This window comes from Tamandua tetradactyla, chromosome 6 (assembly GCF_023851605.1).
Source record: "Tamandua tetradactyla isolate mTamTet1 chromosome 6, mTamTet1.pri, whole genome shotgun sequence".
Lineage (NCBI taxonomy): Eukaryota > Metazoa > Chordata > Mammalia > Pilosa > Myrmecophagidae > Tamandua > Tamandua tetradactyla.
Window position 1 is genome coordinate 110,510,901 of NC_135332.1, and position 16,498 is coordinate 110,527,398.

Consider the following 16,498-nt stretch of genomic DNA (forward strand, 5'->3'; position numbering starts at 1 on the left):
AGCAGGTTACAAGATCAACATTCAAAAATCTGTAGCATTTCTATACACTAGCAATGAACAAGCGGAGGGGGAAATCAAGAAACGAATCCCATTTACAATTGCAACTAAAAGAATAAAATACCTAGGAATAAATTTAACTAAAGAGACAAAAAACTTATATAAAGAAAACTACAAAAAACTGCTAAAAGAAATCACAGAAGACCGAAATAGATGGAAGGGCATACCGTGTTCATGGATTGGAAGACTAAATATAGTTAAGATGTCAATCCTACCTAAATTGATTTACAGATTCAATGCAATGCCAATCAAAATCCCAACAACTTATTTTTCAGAAATAGAAAAACCAATAAGCAAATTTATCTGGAAGGGCAGGGTGCCCCGAATTGCTAAAAACATCTTGAGGAAAAAAAACGAAGCTGGAGGTCTTGCGCTGCCTGACTTTAAGGCATATTATGAAGCCACAGTGGTCAAAACAGCATGGTATTGGCATAAAGATAGATATATCGACCAATGGAATCGAATAGAGTGCTCAGATATAGACCCTCTCATCTGTGGACATTTGATCTTTGATAAGGCAGTCAAGCCAACTCACCTGGGACAGAACAATCTCTTCAATAAATGGTGCCTAGAGAACTGGATATCCATATGCAAAAGAATGAAAGAAGACCCATATCTCACACCCTATACAAAAGTTAACTCAAAATGTATCAAAGATCTAAACATTAGGTCTAAGACCATAAAACAGTTAGAGGAAAATGTAGGGAGATATCTTATGAAACTTACAATTGGAGGCGGTTTTATGGACCTTAAACCTAAAGCAAGAGCACTGAAGAAGGAAATAAATAAATGGGAGCTCCTCAAAATTAAACACTTTTGTGCATCAAAGAACTTCATCAAGAAAGTAGAAAGACAGCCTACACAATGGGAGACAATATTTGGAAATGACATATCAGATAAAGGTCTAGTATCCAGAATTTATAAAGAGGTTGTTCAACTCAACAACAAAAAGACAGCCAACCCAATTACAAAATGGGAGAAAGACTTGAACAGACACCTACCAGAAGAGGAAATACAAATGTCCAAAAGGCACATGAAGAGATGCTCAATGTCCCTGGCCATTAGAGAAATGCAAATCAAAACCACAATGAGATATCATCTCACACCCACCAGAATGGCCATTATCAACAAAACAGAAAATGACAGGTGCTGGAGAGGATGTGGAGAAAGAGGCACACTTATCCACTGTTGGTGGGAATGTCAAATGGTGCAACCACTGTGGAAAGCAGTTTGGCGGTTCCTCAAAAAGCTGAATATAGAATTGCCATACGACCCAGCAATACCATTGCTAGGTATCTACTCAAAGGACTTAAGGGCAAAGACACAAACGGACATTTGCACACCAATGTTTATAGCAGCGTTATTTACAATTGCAAAGAGATGGAAACAGCCAAAATGTCCATCAACAGAAGAGTGGCTAAACAAACTGTGGTATATACATACAATGGAATATTATGCAGCTTTAAGACAGAATAAACTTATGAAGCATGTAATAACATGGATGGACCTAGAGAACATTATGCTGAGTGAGTCTAGCCAAAAACTAAAGGACAAATACTGTATGGTCCCACTGATGTGAACGGACATTCGAGAATAAACTTGGAATAGGTCATTGGTAATAGAGTCCAGCAGGAGTTAGAAACAGGGTAAGATAATGGGTAATTGGAGCTGAAGGGATACAGACTGTGCAACAGGACTAGATACAAAAACTCAAAAATGGACAGCACAATAATACCTAATTGTAAAGTAATCATGTTAAAACACTGAATGAAGCTGCATCTGAGCTATAGGTTTTTTTTTTCTATCTATTATTATTACTTTTATTTTTTTCTCTTTATTAACATTCTATATCTTTTTCTGTTGTGTTGCTAGTTCTTCTAAACTGATGCAAATATACTAAGAAACGATGATCATGCATCAAGAATTACTGATTGCATATGTAGAATGGTATGATTTCTAAATGCTGGGTTAATTTCTTTTTTTCCGTTAATTAATAAAAAAAAAAAGAGAGAGAGAATCCGTCTATAAGCTGTCTACAGAAGACTAACTTTAGATCCAAGGACAAAAATAACTTGTTCTAGTTTGCTAGCTGCCGGAATGCAATATACCAGAAATGGAATGGCTTTTAAAAAGGGGAATTTAATAAGTTACTAGTTGACATTTCTAAGGCTGAGAAAATGTCCCAGTGAAAGCAAGTCTATAGAAATGTCCCATCAAAGGCATCCAGGGAAAGATACCCTGGTTCAAGAAGGCTGATGAAGTTCAGGGTCTCTCTCTCTCAAATAAGAAGGCACTTGGTGAACATAGGGTTTCTCTCTCATCTGGAAAGGCACATGGCGAACATGGTCAGGGTTCCTTTCTCATCTGGAGGGCACATGGCAAACACACATCATCTGCTAGCTTCTTCGCCTGGCTTCCTGTTTCATGAAGCTCCCTGGGAGGCATTTTCCTTCTTCATTTCCAAATGTCGCTAGCTGGTGAACTCTGCTTCTCGTGGCTATGTCCTTCTGCTTTGCTCTCTCTGAATCTCTCATTCTCCAAAATATTTCCTCTTTTATAGGACTTCAGAAACTAATCAAGTCCCACCCGAATGGGTGGAGACATGTCGCCACCTAATCCAGTTTAACAGCCACTCTTGATTACATCACATCTCTAGGGAGATGATCTAATTACAGTTTCAAACATACAATGCTGAATAGGGATTAGAAGAAACAGCTGCCTTTACAAAATGGGAGTAGGATTGAAACATGGCTTTTCTAGGGGGCATACATGCTTTCAAACCAGCACATAAGTTGAAAGTGAAAAGTTGGAAAAGATATTTCATTCAAACAACAATCAGAAAAGTGCTAGCAGGGGTAGCTATACTAATATCCAATAAATTATACTTCAAATGTAAAACAATTAAGAGACAAAGAAGGACACTTTGAGGTGGGCCATGGTGGCTCAGCAGGCAAAAATGCTCACCTGCCATGCCAGAGGACCCTGGTTCGATTCCCGGTGCCTGTCCATGTAAAAAAAAAAAAAAACAAAACACTATGTATTAATAAAAGGAACAATTTAGCAAGAAGACATAACATTCATGAATATTTATGCACCAAACCAGAGTGCTCCAAAGTATATGAGGCGAACACTGACAGGAGAAGTAGATGAGAGTATGGTATTCCCCACTCTCATCAATGGATAGACCATCTATAGAGAGGATGCATAAAGAAACAGAATTTGATTAATATGACAAATAAACTAGACTTAATAGACATCTTACAGAAGATTACACCTCACAACAGCAAGAGATACCTTTTTCTCAAGTGCTCATGGATCATTTGCAAGGATAGAACACATGCTGTGTCACAAAGCAAGTCTTAATAAATTTAAAAAGATTGAAATTGCACAAAACACTTTCTTTGATCATAATGCCATGAAGTTGGAAATTAATAATGGGCAGAGGGCCAGAAAATACACAAATATCTGGAGGTTAAACAACACATTCTTTAACAACCAGTGAGTCAAGGAAGAAATTACAAGAGAAATCAGTAAATATCACGAGGCAAATGAAAAAACATCTCGAAATTTATGGGATGCATGAAAGGCAGTGTGGGAGGGAAATTTATTGCCTTAAACACCCATATTAAAAAAGGAGAAAGCAAAAATCAAGGAATTAACTGTTCACTTGGAAGAACTCAAAAAGAAACAGCAAACTAACTCCAAAGCAGACAAAAGGAAAGAACTAATGAAGATTAGAGCAGAAAAAATGAAATTGAGAACATGAGCACAATCAAGAAAATCAACAAAACCAGAAGTTGCTTCTTTGAGAAAAACAATCAAATTCACAAAACCTTTGCTAGGTTGACAAAAAAAGAGAGAGGATGGAAATAAATAATATCAGAAATGGAAGAGGAGATAGAACCACTGATCCTGTAGAAATAAAAGCAGTAATGAGAGGATACTATGAGCAACTAGACACAAACGGACATTTACACACCAATGTTTATAGCAGCATTATTTACAATTGCAAAGAGATGAAAACAGCCAAAATGTCCATCAACAGACGAGTGGCTAAACAAACTGTGGTATATACATACAATGGAATATTATGCAACTGTAAGACAGAATAAAGTTATGAAGCATGTAACAACATGGATGGACCTTGAGGACATTATGCTGAGTGAGATTAGCCAAAAACAAAAGTACAAATACTGTATGTTCTCACTGATATGAACTGACATTAGTGAATAAACTTGGAATATTTTGTTGGTAACAGAGACCATCAGGAGCTAGAAATAGGGTAAGATATTGGGTAATCGGAGCTGAAGGGATACTGATTGTGCAACAGTACTGAATATAAAAACTCAGAAATGGACAGCACAATACTACCTAACTGTAATATAATTATGTTAAAACACTGAACGAAGCTGCATGTGAGAATGATAGAGGGAGGAGGGCAGGGAGCATAAATGAAATCAGAAAGAAAGATAGACAATAAGGATTGAGATGGTATAATCTAGGAATGCCTAGAGTGTATAATAATAATGACTAAATGTACAAATTTTAAAAATGTTTTTGCATGAGGAAGAACAAAGGAATGTCATTACTGCAGGGTGCTGAAAATAAATGGTAATTAATATTTTAAAATTTCACCTTATGTGTGAGACTAAAGCAAAAAATGTTTATTTGGTACAAAATTTATATTTTGACTAGTGCATTTCCTAATATAACTTATGTAGATAGCTTGATTGAACACCATAAGTACTTGGAATCTTGGGTAGGACATGAGATTTTGTTGGTTCATCCAGAGTGATGCCTCAATGAATCCCAGAGTGATTCAATCAGTGAGTGGAAAAGTATTTGCAAAGTGCCCTTTGGGGAATTGTGAGAACAGGGAGAAATCCAACTTCCTCAAGTTGAATTCTTGATGTTCTCTCAAGCAGTGTGGACAACCAAAGCTATAGGCTGAGCCCCCAGTCTTGGGTTTGTTCATATGAAACTCTACCCCACAAAGGATAGGTCAAGTCTACTTAAAATTTAGGCCTAAGAGTCACCCCCAAAAGAGCCTCTTTTGTTGTTCACATGTGGCCTCTCTCTCCAGCCAACACAACAAGCAAACTTACCACCCTCCCCCGTCTACATGGGACATGACTCCCAGGGGTGTGGACCTTCCTGGCAACGTGGGAAAGAAATCCTAGAATAAGCTGAGACTCAGCATCAAGGGATTGAGAAAAACCCTAAAATGAACTGAGACTCAGTATCAAGGGATTGAGAAAACCTTCTCTACCAAAAGGGGAAGAGTGGAATAAGACGAAGTGTCAATGGCTGAGAGATACCAAACAGAGTCGAGAGATTATCCTGGAAGTTATTCTTACGCATTAAGTAGATATCACCTTGTTATTCAAGATGTAATGGAGAGGCTGGAGGGAACTGCCTGAAAATGTAGAGCTGTGTTCCAGTAGCCATGTTTCTTGATGATGATTAAATAATGATACAGCTTTCACAATGTGACTGTGTGATTGAGAAAACTTGTGTCTGATGCTCCTTTTATCTTCCTTGTCAACAGATGAGTAGAACATATGGAATAAAAATAAATAATGGGGGAACAAATGTTAAAATAAATTTAGTTTGAAATGCTAGTGATCAATGAAAGTGAGGGGTAAGGGATATGGTATGTGTAATCTGTTTTTTTCTGTTTTCGTTTTATTTCTTTTTCTGTTGTCTTTTTATTTCTTTTTCTGAATTGATGCAAATGTTCTAAGAAATGATGAATATGCAACTATGTGATGATATTGTGAATTACTGATTATATATGTAGAACGGAATGATCATATGTTAATGTTTTTGTTCGTTTGTTGTTAAATTTTTTTTTAATTAAAAAAAAATGTCTGGGTTCTTTACATTGAGTAGTCTCCTCTAAGTCATGACCTCATTCTTAACCTGACTCAGGATGGAATCAAATTACTGTTTGGTGGTTTCAATCAGAGAGTTATAGTGATTGAAGTATATGACTTGACTAAAGTAAAACTAAAATATTGTGTAGTGCATTTTAACTCTCAGGCCACAGCTCCCACCATTGAGCAGATTGACCAGTCTTTCAGCACAACCCATTCTAGAGTGTACAACTCCACTGAGCAGCTCTTCCATCACAACTTCAGAGAACTGTCTTTCTTTTTTCAGTTAGACTCATGGACTGAGGCTCCAAAGTATGAGCCCGATTTTGCCTATAGTCTAGCTTCTTTCCAGATCTCCCATAGAACAACTGTGAAACAGATGTATATCTACAGTAGAAACAGCTTGCAGGGTACCAAGGCTCCTGCAATGCCCCTGAGCTGTCTCCTGGGCAGTGTGTATGCTGAGAGTTTAGATGTTCTTCGAGGTGGAACTGGACCCTAAGGTTTACAACTTTGTCTACTTGCTGCAGATGTATCCTGTGGGCTGCAGTGTTGTCTGTTCTCCCCTTTTCCACTTTGCTGACAGCTTTTCAGAGAAGATGGGCATGGCTTGTTGAATTGTGGTTTGATCATACCGTGCTGAGTATTCTGTTGATCATGAACAAGAAAGAGTTGCTACCTTCAGTAGTTGGTCTTTACAGATCCATGCCTTGTTTTGTGACTTTCTCCTGCCTGGCCAATCTCAACTAGTTTGTACCTTGGATTGGGCAGGGATTTCCGATATGGAGTTTGCCTCCTTAAAGACAGTTTGAAAACTGACAGAAGGGCCATGTTTTCATGGAGCTCATAGTCTAACTCCAACGTTTGTTAAGTTGGGGTCTTGCATCAGTCTCTTGAGTATTGATTCTTAACTGTTAAGAATCTGGTATATAAATATTTGGAAACCACATACCAAATAAGGGTTTAGTGTCCAGAATGTTTAAAGACATTCTTCAACTCAACAACAAAAAGACAAACAACCCAATTAAAAAATGTGCAAAAAATATGGACAGATGCTTCTCAGTAGAGGAAATACAAATGGCTAAAAGGCACATGAAAAGATACTTAACTTCACTGGCTGTTAGGGAAATGCAAATCAAAACCACAATGAGATATCTGATACCCACTGGAATGGCCATTATCAAAACAACAGAAACATCCAATCAGATATATGCATACTAATTTTTATAGCAGCATTATTTACAATTGCCAAGACATAGAAATAGCCCAAAAGTCCTTTAATGGATTAGTGGCTAAACAATCTGTGGTATATACATACAATGAATATTATGCAGCTGTAAGACAGAATAAAGTCATGAAGCTTGTAACAACATGGAAGGACCTTGAGGACCTTATGTTAGGTGAAATTAGCCAGAAACAAAAGGACAAATGCTGTATGGTCTCACTAATATGAACTAACATTAATGAATGAACTTGGAGAATTGAAGTTAAGAACATGGGTTATCAGGAGATAGAAACAGGGTAGAGATTGGGCATTTGGTGCTGAAGGAAAACAGATTGTGCAACAGGACTGATTGTAAAAATTCAATAGCACAATAATATAAGTATACTGTATGAAATTGAATGTGAGTATGATAGAGGAAGAAGGGTTGGGGGCACGTATGAAACCAGAAGGAAAGAGAGATTAAGATTAAGATGGTATAATTTAGGAATGCGTAGAATATACAATAATAGTGATTAAATGTACAAATTTAAAAATATATAAACAACAACAACAAAAGCTACAGTGTTCAAAACAGCATGGTACTGATGTAAAGATAGTTATACTAACCAATGAAGTAGAATTGAATTTTCTGAAATAGACCCTCTCATCTATGGACAATTGATCTTTGATGAGACAGTCAAGCCAACCCACCTAGGACAGAGCAGCCTCTTTAATAAATGATGTTTGAAGAACAGAATATCCATATGCAAAAGAATGAAAGAGCATCCATAGCTCACATCCTATATGAAAATTAACTCAAAATGGATCAAAGACCTAAATGTTGGAGTAAAGATCATAAAACTATTAGCAGAAAATATAGGGAAGTATCTTATAAATCTTATAACAGGAGGTGGTTTCCTAAACCTTATACCCAAAGCACGAGCATTGAAATAAGATACAGATAAATGGCAACTCCTCAAAAGTAAACACTTGTGCATCAAAGAACTTTGTCAGAAAAGTAAAAAGGCAGCTTATGCAATGGGAGACAATATTTGGAAATCACATATCACATAAGGGTTTAGTATCCAGAATATATAAAGAGATTCTTCAACTCAACAACAAAAAGATGAACAACCCAATTGAAAAATGGACAAAAGACATGAACAGACACTTTTCAGAAAAGGAAGTACAAATGGCTAAAAGGCACATGAAAATATGCTGAACTTTCACTGACCCTTAAGGAAATGCAAATCAAAACCACAATGAGGTATCATCTGATACCCACTAGAATGGCCATTATCAAAAAAACAGAAAACATCAAGTGCTGGAGAGGATGTGAAGAAAAAGGCATCTTTATCCACCATTGCTGGGTTGATGGGAATGTAAAATGGCACAACTGCTCTGGATGGCAGTTTTTGGTTCCTCAGGAATTGCCATATGATCCAGCAAACCCACTACTAGGTATGTATTCAGAGGCAAGGACGCAAGTGTACATGTGCACGCCGATGTTTATAACAGCGTTATTTATGATTGCCAAGAGATGGAAACAACCCAAATGTCCATCAAGCAACGAGTGACTAAACCTGATGTGGTATATACAGACAACGGCATACTATGCAGCTGTAAGACAGATTAAGATTGTGAAGCATGTAACACTGTGGATGAAACTTGAGGACATTATGCTGAGTGAAATTAGCTAGAAAGAAAAGACAAATACTGTATGGTCTCACTAATATGAGAACATTAATGAGTGAACTTTGAGAATTAAAGTTAAGAACATAGGTTTTCAGGAGATAGAAATAGGGTAGAGATTGGGCATTTGGTGCTGAAGGAATACAGATTGTGCAACAGGACTGATTATAAAAATTCAGAAGTGGAGAGCACAATACTATCTGATGGTTGCACAATAATATAGGTGCGCTGAATGAAGCTGAATTTGAGTATGGTTCAGGGAGAAGGGCTGGAGACATGTATGAAACCAGAAGGAATGATAGAGGATAAAGACTGAAACAGTAAATCTTAGGAATTCCTAGAGTGGGCAATGATGGTGATTAAATGTACAAATATAAAAACGTTTTTGCATAAGGGAGAACAAACGAATGTCAACATTGCAAGGGGCTGAGAATGGATGGTGAGATCAGTGCAAGCTTGGGTCTGTAGTCAACAGTAACATTGTAATGTGCTTCTGCTGAATGTAACAAAGCCATTATGCCAAAACTAAATGCCAACAAGAGAGGAGCATGGGGGAGGGGCATAGATTCTATACGAAAGAAAAGGAAACATCTTCATACAGATTCTGTTGGTGAAGGCATGCCTACTTACTTAGGTTGGATTGTATGATGTGTGAATAGAATTGTTTAAAAATGAACAGAGAGAAACAAGTGCTACTATAGAAAATGTGGAGAAAAATATGTACCTGTTCAGTGTTAGTAGGGAAACTGAGAGGTACAGCCCCTCTAGAGGGCAGTGTGTGGTGGTTCCATAGGAGGCTAGGGGTGGGGTTGCCATATGATCATGCAACCCCATTATTAGGTATATCCATGGAGGAACTGAGAATGGGGATGTGAATAGACATTGGCTATTCACTGTGAATAGACAGTGTGTAAACACACTGGTGTTTACAGCAGGGGTGCTCCCGATTCACAATGAATGGAGGTGGTCTCAGGGAGGAATTGAAGGGGAAACTGTGGTGTTTACATACAACAGACTACTGAGTGGCTGCGAGAAGGAATGAAGTTGTGAGGCATGCAACTATGTGAATGAAACTTAAGGACAGTATGTTGAATAAAATATCAGAAACAAAAACAAAAATATTATCATGCCTCACTTATATGGATTAACTGTAATATACTCACTCAGAGAATTGAACTTGAGAGCATGGGTTATCAGGTTGGGGCCTATTGTAAAGGGTCCTAGATTGTAACCTCTTTCAGCAGTCACATCTATTCTGGAGTTGTAACTGATATTTCTCAATTTTGAGATTCTGAGCTATTTGTGTATAACCTGGTCATTCCATGAAATTTTGGGTATGTACGTGACACCTGAGACTCAGGTTAGAGAACTGAAGCTATGAGAGTCAGCATTAACCCGTTCAGCAACTGTTTAAAAAGCTGAAAAAGTGATCAGACTTTGTCTGGAAATATGAATGAAGCTGATCTGTATGGACTAAGGTAAATCAGAATACTGGGTAAAGGATAATATGACCCATATTTTCAAACTCCAAGCTTTTTGCGAGACCAGAGGGAGAGATGCTTATTTGGTACAAAATCTATATTTTGGGTAGCACATTATCTGATTTAACTTGTATGGTCAGTTTAGTTGAACACCATAAGTACATGGAATCTTGAACAGGGCGGGAGATCTTATTGGTTTGTCCAGGTTAGTGTAATGCCTTGACCCATCCCAGAGTAATTTGGGCAGAGAATAAAAAAGTATTTGCAAAGTCCCCTTGGTGGACTGTGGAGAAAGGAGGAAATATTAAAGTTCCTCATCTGGGGGAATTCTTAATATTCTCACAAGGAGTGAGGACGACCAATTCCATAGGCTGAACCTTCAATCTTGGGACTCACCCCTATGAAGTTTATTCCTGCAAAGGAGAAGCTAAGCCTATTGATAATTATGCTTAAGCGTTACCCCCAGAGAACCTCTTGTGTTGCTCAGATGTGGGCTCTCTGTCTAAGCCAACTTGGCAGGTGAACTCACTGCCCTCCCCGCTATGTGGGACATGACTCCCAGGGTGGTGGATTTACCTGGCAATGTGGGACCTGACTCCCAGGTATGAGCCGGTGTTGCTGACACGGTGACATGAGAATTAAGACAGACACAGATTTCTGAAAATGGGAGCAGGGGACTCTTGAGCTTCTAAAGCCAAGAGCCCTTTGCTAGTTTTGCTCCAGCTATTTATCAGTGGTTACTTCAAAAGGCAGGAGGAAGTAACATCACGTTAATTTTTAATGTTAATTATAATTATGCCAATATGTAAAATACAAGAAAATGCAAAACCTTTTAAGCTAAGTTGTTTATCTGTGAAATCTCTTTAAAGAATAGCACATTCCAGCCCCCAGCCCTTTTATCCTTCAAAGCTTCCTTGTAGGAGACTAGCCACCTGCAGTGTTCCACAAGAGCTATGTGACCCAGTGTTCTGGGTCACCGTCTCAAAGTTTAGCCTGAAGGTCAAAAGGTCTGTTTCCCACAAGTCAGTACCCAGCATCATGGGATTGAGAAAGACTTCTTGACCAAGAGGGGGAAGAGAGAACTGAGACAAAATAAAGTTTCAGTGGCTAAGAGATTCACTCTGAGTTGAGGGGTTATCCTGGAGTTTATTCTTATGTGTGATATAGATGTCCCTTTTTGATTTGTGGTGTATTGGAGCGGGTAGAGGGAAGTACCTGAAACTGTTGAACTGTGTTTCAATAGCCTTGATTCTTGAAGAAGACTGTATAACTATGCAGTTTTTACAGTGTGACTGTGTGGTTGTGAAAACCTTGTGTCTGATGCTCATTTTGTCCAGGGTATGGACAGATGAGTGAAAAAAAAATAAGGATAAAGAATGAATAAATAATGGGGGCAGATAAAGGGGAAAAAATGGATAGATTGAAATTCTGTGGGTTGGTGAAGGTGAGAGGTAGTGGTTATGGAATGTATGAGTTCTTTTTACTTCTTTTTGTTTCTTTTCTTGAAGCGATACAGGTGTTCTGGAGATGATCATGGTGAAAAATACAGAGCTATGTGATATTGTGAGCTATTGATTATACATTATGGTTGGACTATATGTATGTGGATATTTCTCAGTAAGAAATATTTTTTATAAAAAGCACAGGCTGGTGCCACTGTGAAACTGAAAAATATGCCAGGCACTGAAGTAGACAGATTTCTTAGGACTTATGAACAGGAGAGAGTCTCTAGTGGTGGTAGTTCGGAGAGAGAGCACTTTACAGAGAAACATGAATGCAAGGGGCAGTGTGTATATGATTTTAGAACAAAGACATTCCATATGGTATGAGGACATCAGGCCTTTAGTATAATCATAAATTATTATCATTAAAGACCTTATGTTTTACTAAGATTAATGTTTAAGACTAAGATACATTCAGTGCTGTCCTGCTCCCATTGCTTTACATCTGTGAATTACATTCTTTTCCCTCTGGGGAGGTTGTTTTCTTTCCTGACTTTGTCCTGGTCAAGCAGACTGTTACATATTTGGGGCTTCATTTGCATTTAGGAGGAGGCCCAGGCACTGGACCACCATACTTCTTTAAATAGTTTATCATTTAATTGAGATAATAAGACATGAAACACTTAAGAGACTCTTTAAGTGCTAAATTGGGTGGCACTGACTCTAAGTATTTTATCAAAGAAAGGGAGCTACCAACTTAGAATGCAAGAGTTAGGAAGACTCCATGGAGGAAGACTTTAGTTGGAACTTAAGAAATGCTAAAATTTAGATGGGAAATGAAAATGAGTATACATAGAAAACTATGAAAAAGCCAGCCCAATGGTAAGAAAAATTATATTATGAAGTCATAGGGATTAGGATTTGGCAGTCCTGAAGCCTAGACAGAAGAGTTAATAATTGACTCAGCAGACTTTAGAGAACAGCTGTAGAAGGTTGGTGAAAGAGTGAAAATGGTTTCTCCAGAGGACAAATTTGTCTGTGGTACAAGAACATATTGTATGAAAGATGTGGCTCCTGGGTTCTCCAAGAGGCAGACTGAGCCTGAGTTTAACATGCGGATAGATATTCCTTAGGAGTGCCCGTGTAGTAATAGCTGTGGGAGAGGAAATAGGATTGGGCAAGGAGCTCTGGAGCTAAAGAAGCCTACCAGAGTTGTCCTGCTGTGGACCAAAATGTAGGAATTTTATAACAACCTCCCCTTCTACCTCAATTAGTCATTTCAGATGGGTCGTCTGGGCAGGGTGTAACCTCTGAGAAGGCAGCTTTTTGGGGCTAAGGCAATCCCTGAAGGGGCTGACAGATGGAGGCCATCCTGACAGTATTCCCAGCAGCTGGGACTAATGGGGAAAAGAAATAATGTGAGACCATTTCTTAAGGAGGATATGACATCACCATGCCACCTAAAAAGGCTAGGATGTAATTAATAGTATTATTATCTAGTTCCAAGGCCTGAAGAGAATGTTGACGAATAAGAAGAATAAAGACAGGAGATATCCAAGAGACGATCCTTTAAAAAAATGTACTTAAAATATATAAACCACCTTAGTTATAGTTATTAACAATCTTATTATTGTTAATTTTTCCTTTTGATTCTGTGAACTGAAAAAGCAGAAAACACCTAGGATGGTGAAAAGTCTGGAAATTATGTCATGGGAGGAAGGACTTAAGGAACTGGAAATCACTGATTCAGAAAGGAAAAAAACCCACAAACCTCAGAGAAAACAGTAACAAACTAATGTGTTGAAGACTTATTCTCCACCCCAAATCTGACTAAATCTGCAAAGGCCATCATTCTAAGTAGTTAACAGTGCCTCACCCATGGCAAGTGTTCTTTAAAAAGAAGGAGGGAAAGTAAGAAGGGCAAATAACTCTAGGGACAACTACAGAAAGGTATGGAAATAAATTGTCAAAGAATTAAAGTCATTCATAAGGAGAATGAGTTTCTGAGGAAGGTGAGACTTTCTCCCCCTGAAAGACGTGATGGTCATTCAAATACACTGTACTGTCTTGAACTGAAAGGGAGAAGGAGATTAGTCTGGGTGATCTTATTACTCTTTTTAGCATAAGATTTTTTAATTCTAAAGTGCTCTATGACTTCAGGATGACCCAGATATTAATTCAGTTTTTATGTAAGATATGCAAAGTTAAAAAGAATGAAATGTGAATATATTTTGAATTATTATAATCTAGATTCTGTAATAAAGCTTGAATCTCTTAAATTTTTCATGCTTTTGATTTATTTAGTTACTGGCGTTTGCAAAGAATTTGAATGTAGAATTCAGCTTGGAGGCAGAAAAAATCATTCATGGCTATTATCTAGCAAGTCGCAGAATCAGAACAGATTCTATATGTGGATCAAAATTGTCATCATCTGCATTAAAATATTTGTAGGTATTTAACACAGGATTTTAAAGCCACTATTGACTTTTAAAGGATATGTTTTAAGTTTAACTTAATTATTTGTTTCACTTGTTTCTTGGTTTTATTGCTAGTTGGTTGGTTTATAATCTACCTTGTTAAAAAAAATTTAAGGAGGCTTAGCAATTCCTTTTGTTACATCCTTTGAACTTTCAATAATTTGTTTTCACTAAATTAACTTTTATCGGACACATCTCCATGAGATAACCTGGGGAAACTGCACTGATTTCAAATACAAATGATATTTTCAAATTAAAAAAAATTTGTAATTGCAATTGTGGAAACATGTATACAACATAACTTTCTGTATTTTTAGCCATTTTCAAGTATACAATTCAGTATGCTAATTACATTCACAATATTGTTCTATCATCACCACCATTTCCTATCAAAACAAATGACAGTTTTTAAAAATGTGGTTGTTTATATTCCAGGAATTCTGTAGTCGAACCTAGAAAAATTTTTCTTCAGTATATTGTTCCTTGCACTCTTACATACTTTAATACAGTCATCTATCACTGTGTCTTGAATAGTTAAAAAAAACACTTAATTTTGATTGTAAAAGTAGAGTATGTAGGGCGTGCCACAGTGGCTCAGCAGGCAAGAATGCTCGCCTGCCATGCCAGAGGACCCGGGTTCGATTCCCGGTGCCTGCCCATGTAAAAAAAAATTGCCACACATTCAGTCTTAAAACAATAAAATGCTATTATTTAAAAAAAAAAAAGTAGAGTATGTATATGATAAAAGAAAAATTTAAAAGGATGACTTAAGGGTCCTGCTAACCCTACCCACTTCACTTTCACTCCCTAGGGATAATCGCTGTTAACAGTTTTTGTGTTTCTTTCCAGAAAGTGTTCATTTAAATGCAAACGTATAAATATGTAATTTAAATATGTCATATATTAAATACATATTTTATTTATGTTATTTATTTTCATGAATACTTATTTAAATATGTAATATATAAATATTTTTATATGAATATATTATTTTACCTAATTGGAATCATGCATGGTATAAAACACCACACTATCAGCACATAAAGAATCACTTCATTATGTTTTTAATAGCTGCATCACAGTTTTACTATGTGTGACTGTACCATAATTTACAGTTCCCTTTGATAGGCTGTTTAGTTCGTTTGACATAATGTTAAAGTATAATCTCAAACAAATTATGAAGTAGGACCTAGAGTAATATAATCCATTAAAAAATTAAATATCTTGTTTTATTGCAATATAAAAAATTAGAAATGAGGGACTGGCAGGAAAGTTCACGCTTGGGTCTCTAAGAGATCAATATATTTAAGTAAATTTCCCCAATTATAAATTTATCCTCATAGAGCTGAAAAATCACTAAAGATAAGCGAAGGTGGAAATCAGTTATTTGTTAAGTGTTTCAAATGGTAAACAGACCTGTGTAATATTAAATTTTAAATATTAATTTTAAATATTACCTGAAGTAATATTTAAAATACCCAAATCAAATCATACTTTCCTAAAATCTTTAAAAGTCCTATTTTCTCATATTTTTTTCCTCTGTGGTAAAAAGATATTTTGTATTTAAACTCACATGGCCTTAGTTTACCAAAAAAAAAAAATATTGATCTGAAAATAAAGTAGAGTTAGTTTTAATATAATTCTACTTTTTCACATTATAAACCTAAACACTGTGAGTGGTGGGGTGGTGGGGGGTATGAAACTAGCAAAGTGAGTGAACCACTACCCAGAAAAGTCATAAACCCTGTATTCCACCCCCCACTTCTATGAACAGATGCCTAATAACACCATCTTTGTGTTTCTAGAGAAGTGAAGCTGAGCAGTTCTCTTCTCTTTCCCTGAAACAGTTCTCTTTTCTTTCCTCTGTATATATTCTATCTTGGTCAACATGTTTAGAAGGAGCGTGGATGAGGACATCAAGGTCATGATAAACAAATTTGTAAATCAATAGCATTGAAAAGATCTTCACAAACTCAACTCACGTTCTTAGTCTAAAGGATGAACATTAATAGGATAAATGTAAAATCCTCAATTAGGTCTGCAAACTCCCTGGTACAAGTGAGAATGGTTGGGAAAAGTGTGATACGGCTTAATATCAAAAGATATTTTAAAAACTCGAGGTTCCATTATTTTTATGGTTAATGTGAGTAAACAGTGGAACGTGGTTGTCAACAATACTTAAATTTGGGGTTTGCATTAATAGAATTTAGATCAAGATCAAGAAAATGCTAGTTCTGCCTCTATTCCACTAGTCAAAGGTCACTTGTAG

General features: G+C 36.8%; 1 protein-coding gene across 5 annotated transcripts in view; it reads left to right on the forward strand.

Annotated features, from left to right (window-relative positions):
• The window catches only part of MCMDC2 (minichromosome maintenance domain containing 2), a 79,044-nt gene that overhangs the window by 44,612 nt on the left and 17,934 nt on the right, over nt 1–16,498 (forward strand). For 4 of the 5 annotated variants that reach the window (XM_077166932.1, XM_077166930.1, XM_077166929.1 and 1 more), the window contains exon 13: nt 14,057–14,199. The exons of the other annotated variant lie outside the window; for it this stretch is intronic. In XM_077166932.1, coding sequence (XP_077023047.1) covers nt 14,057–14,199 — 143 coding nt within the window. The remainder of the gene's footprint in view (nt 1–14,056; nt 14,200–16,498) is intronic. 5 annotated transcript variants of the gene reach the window in all.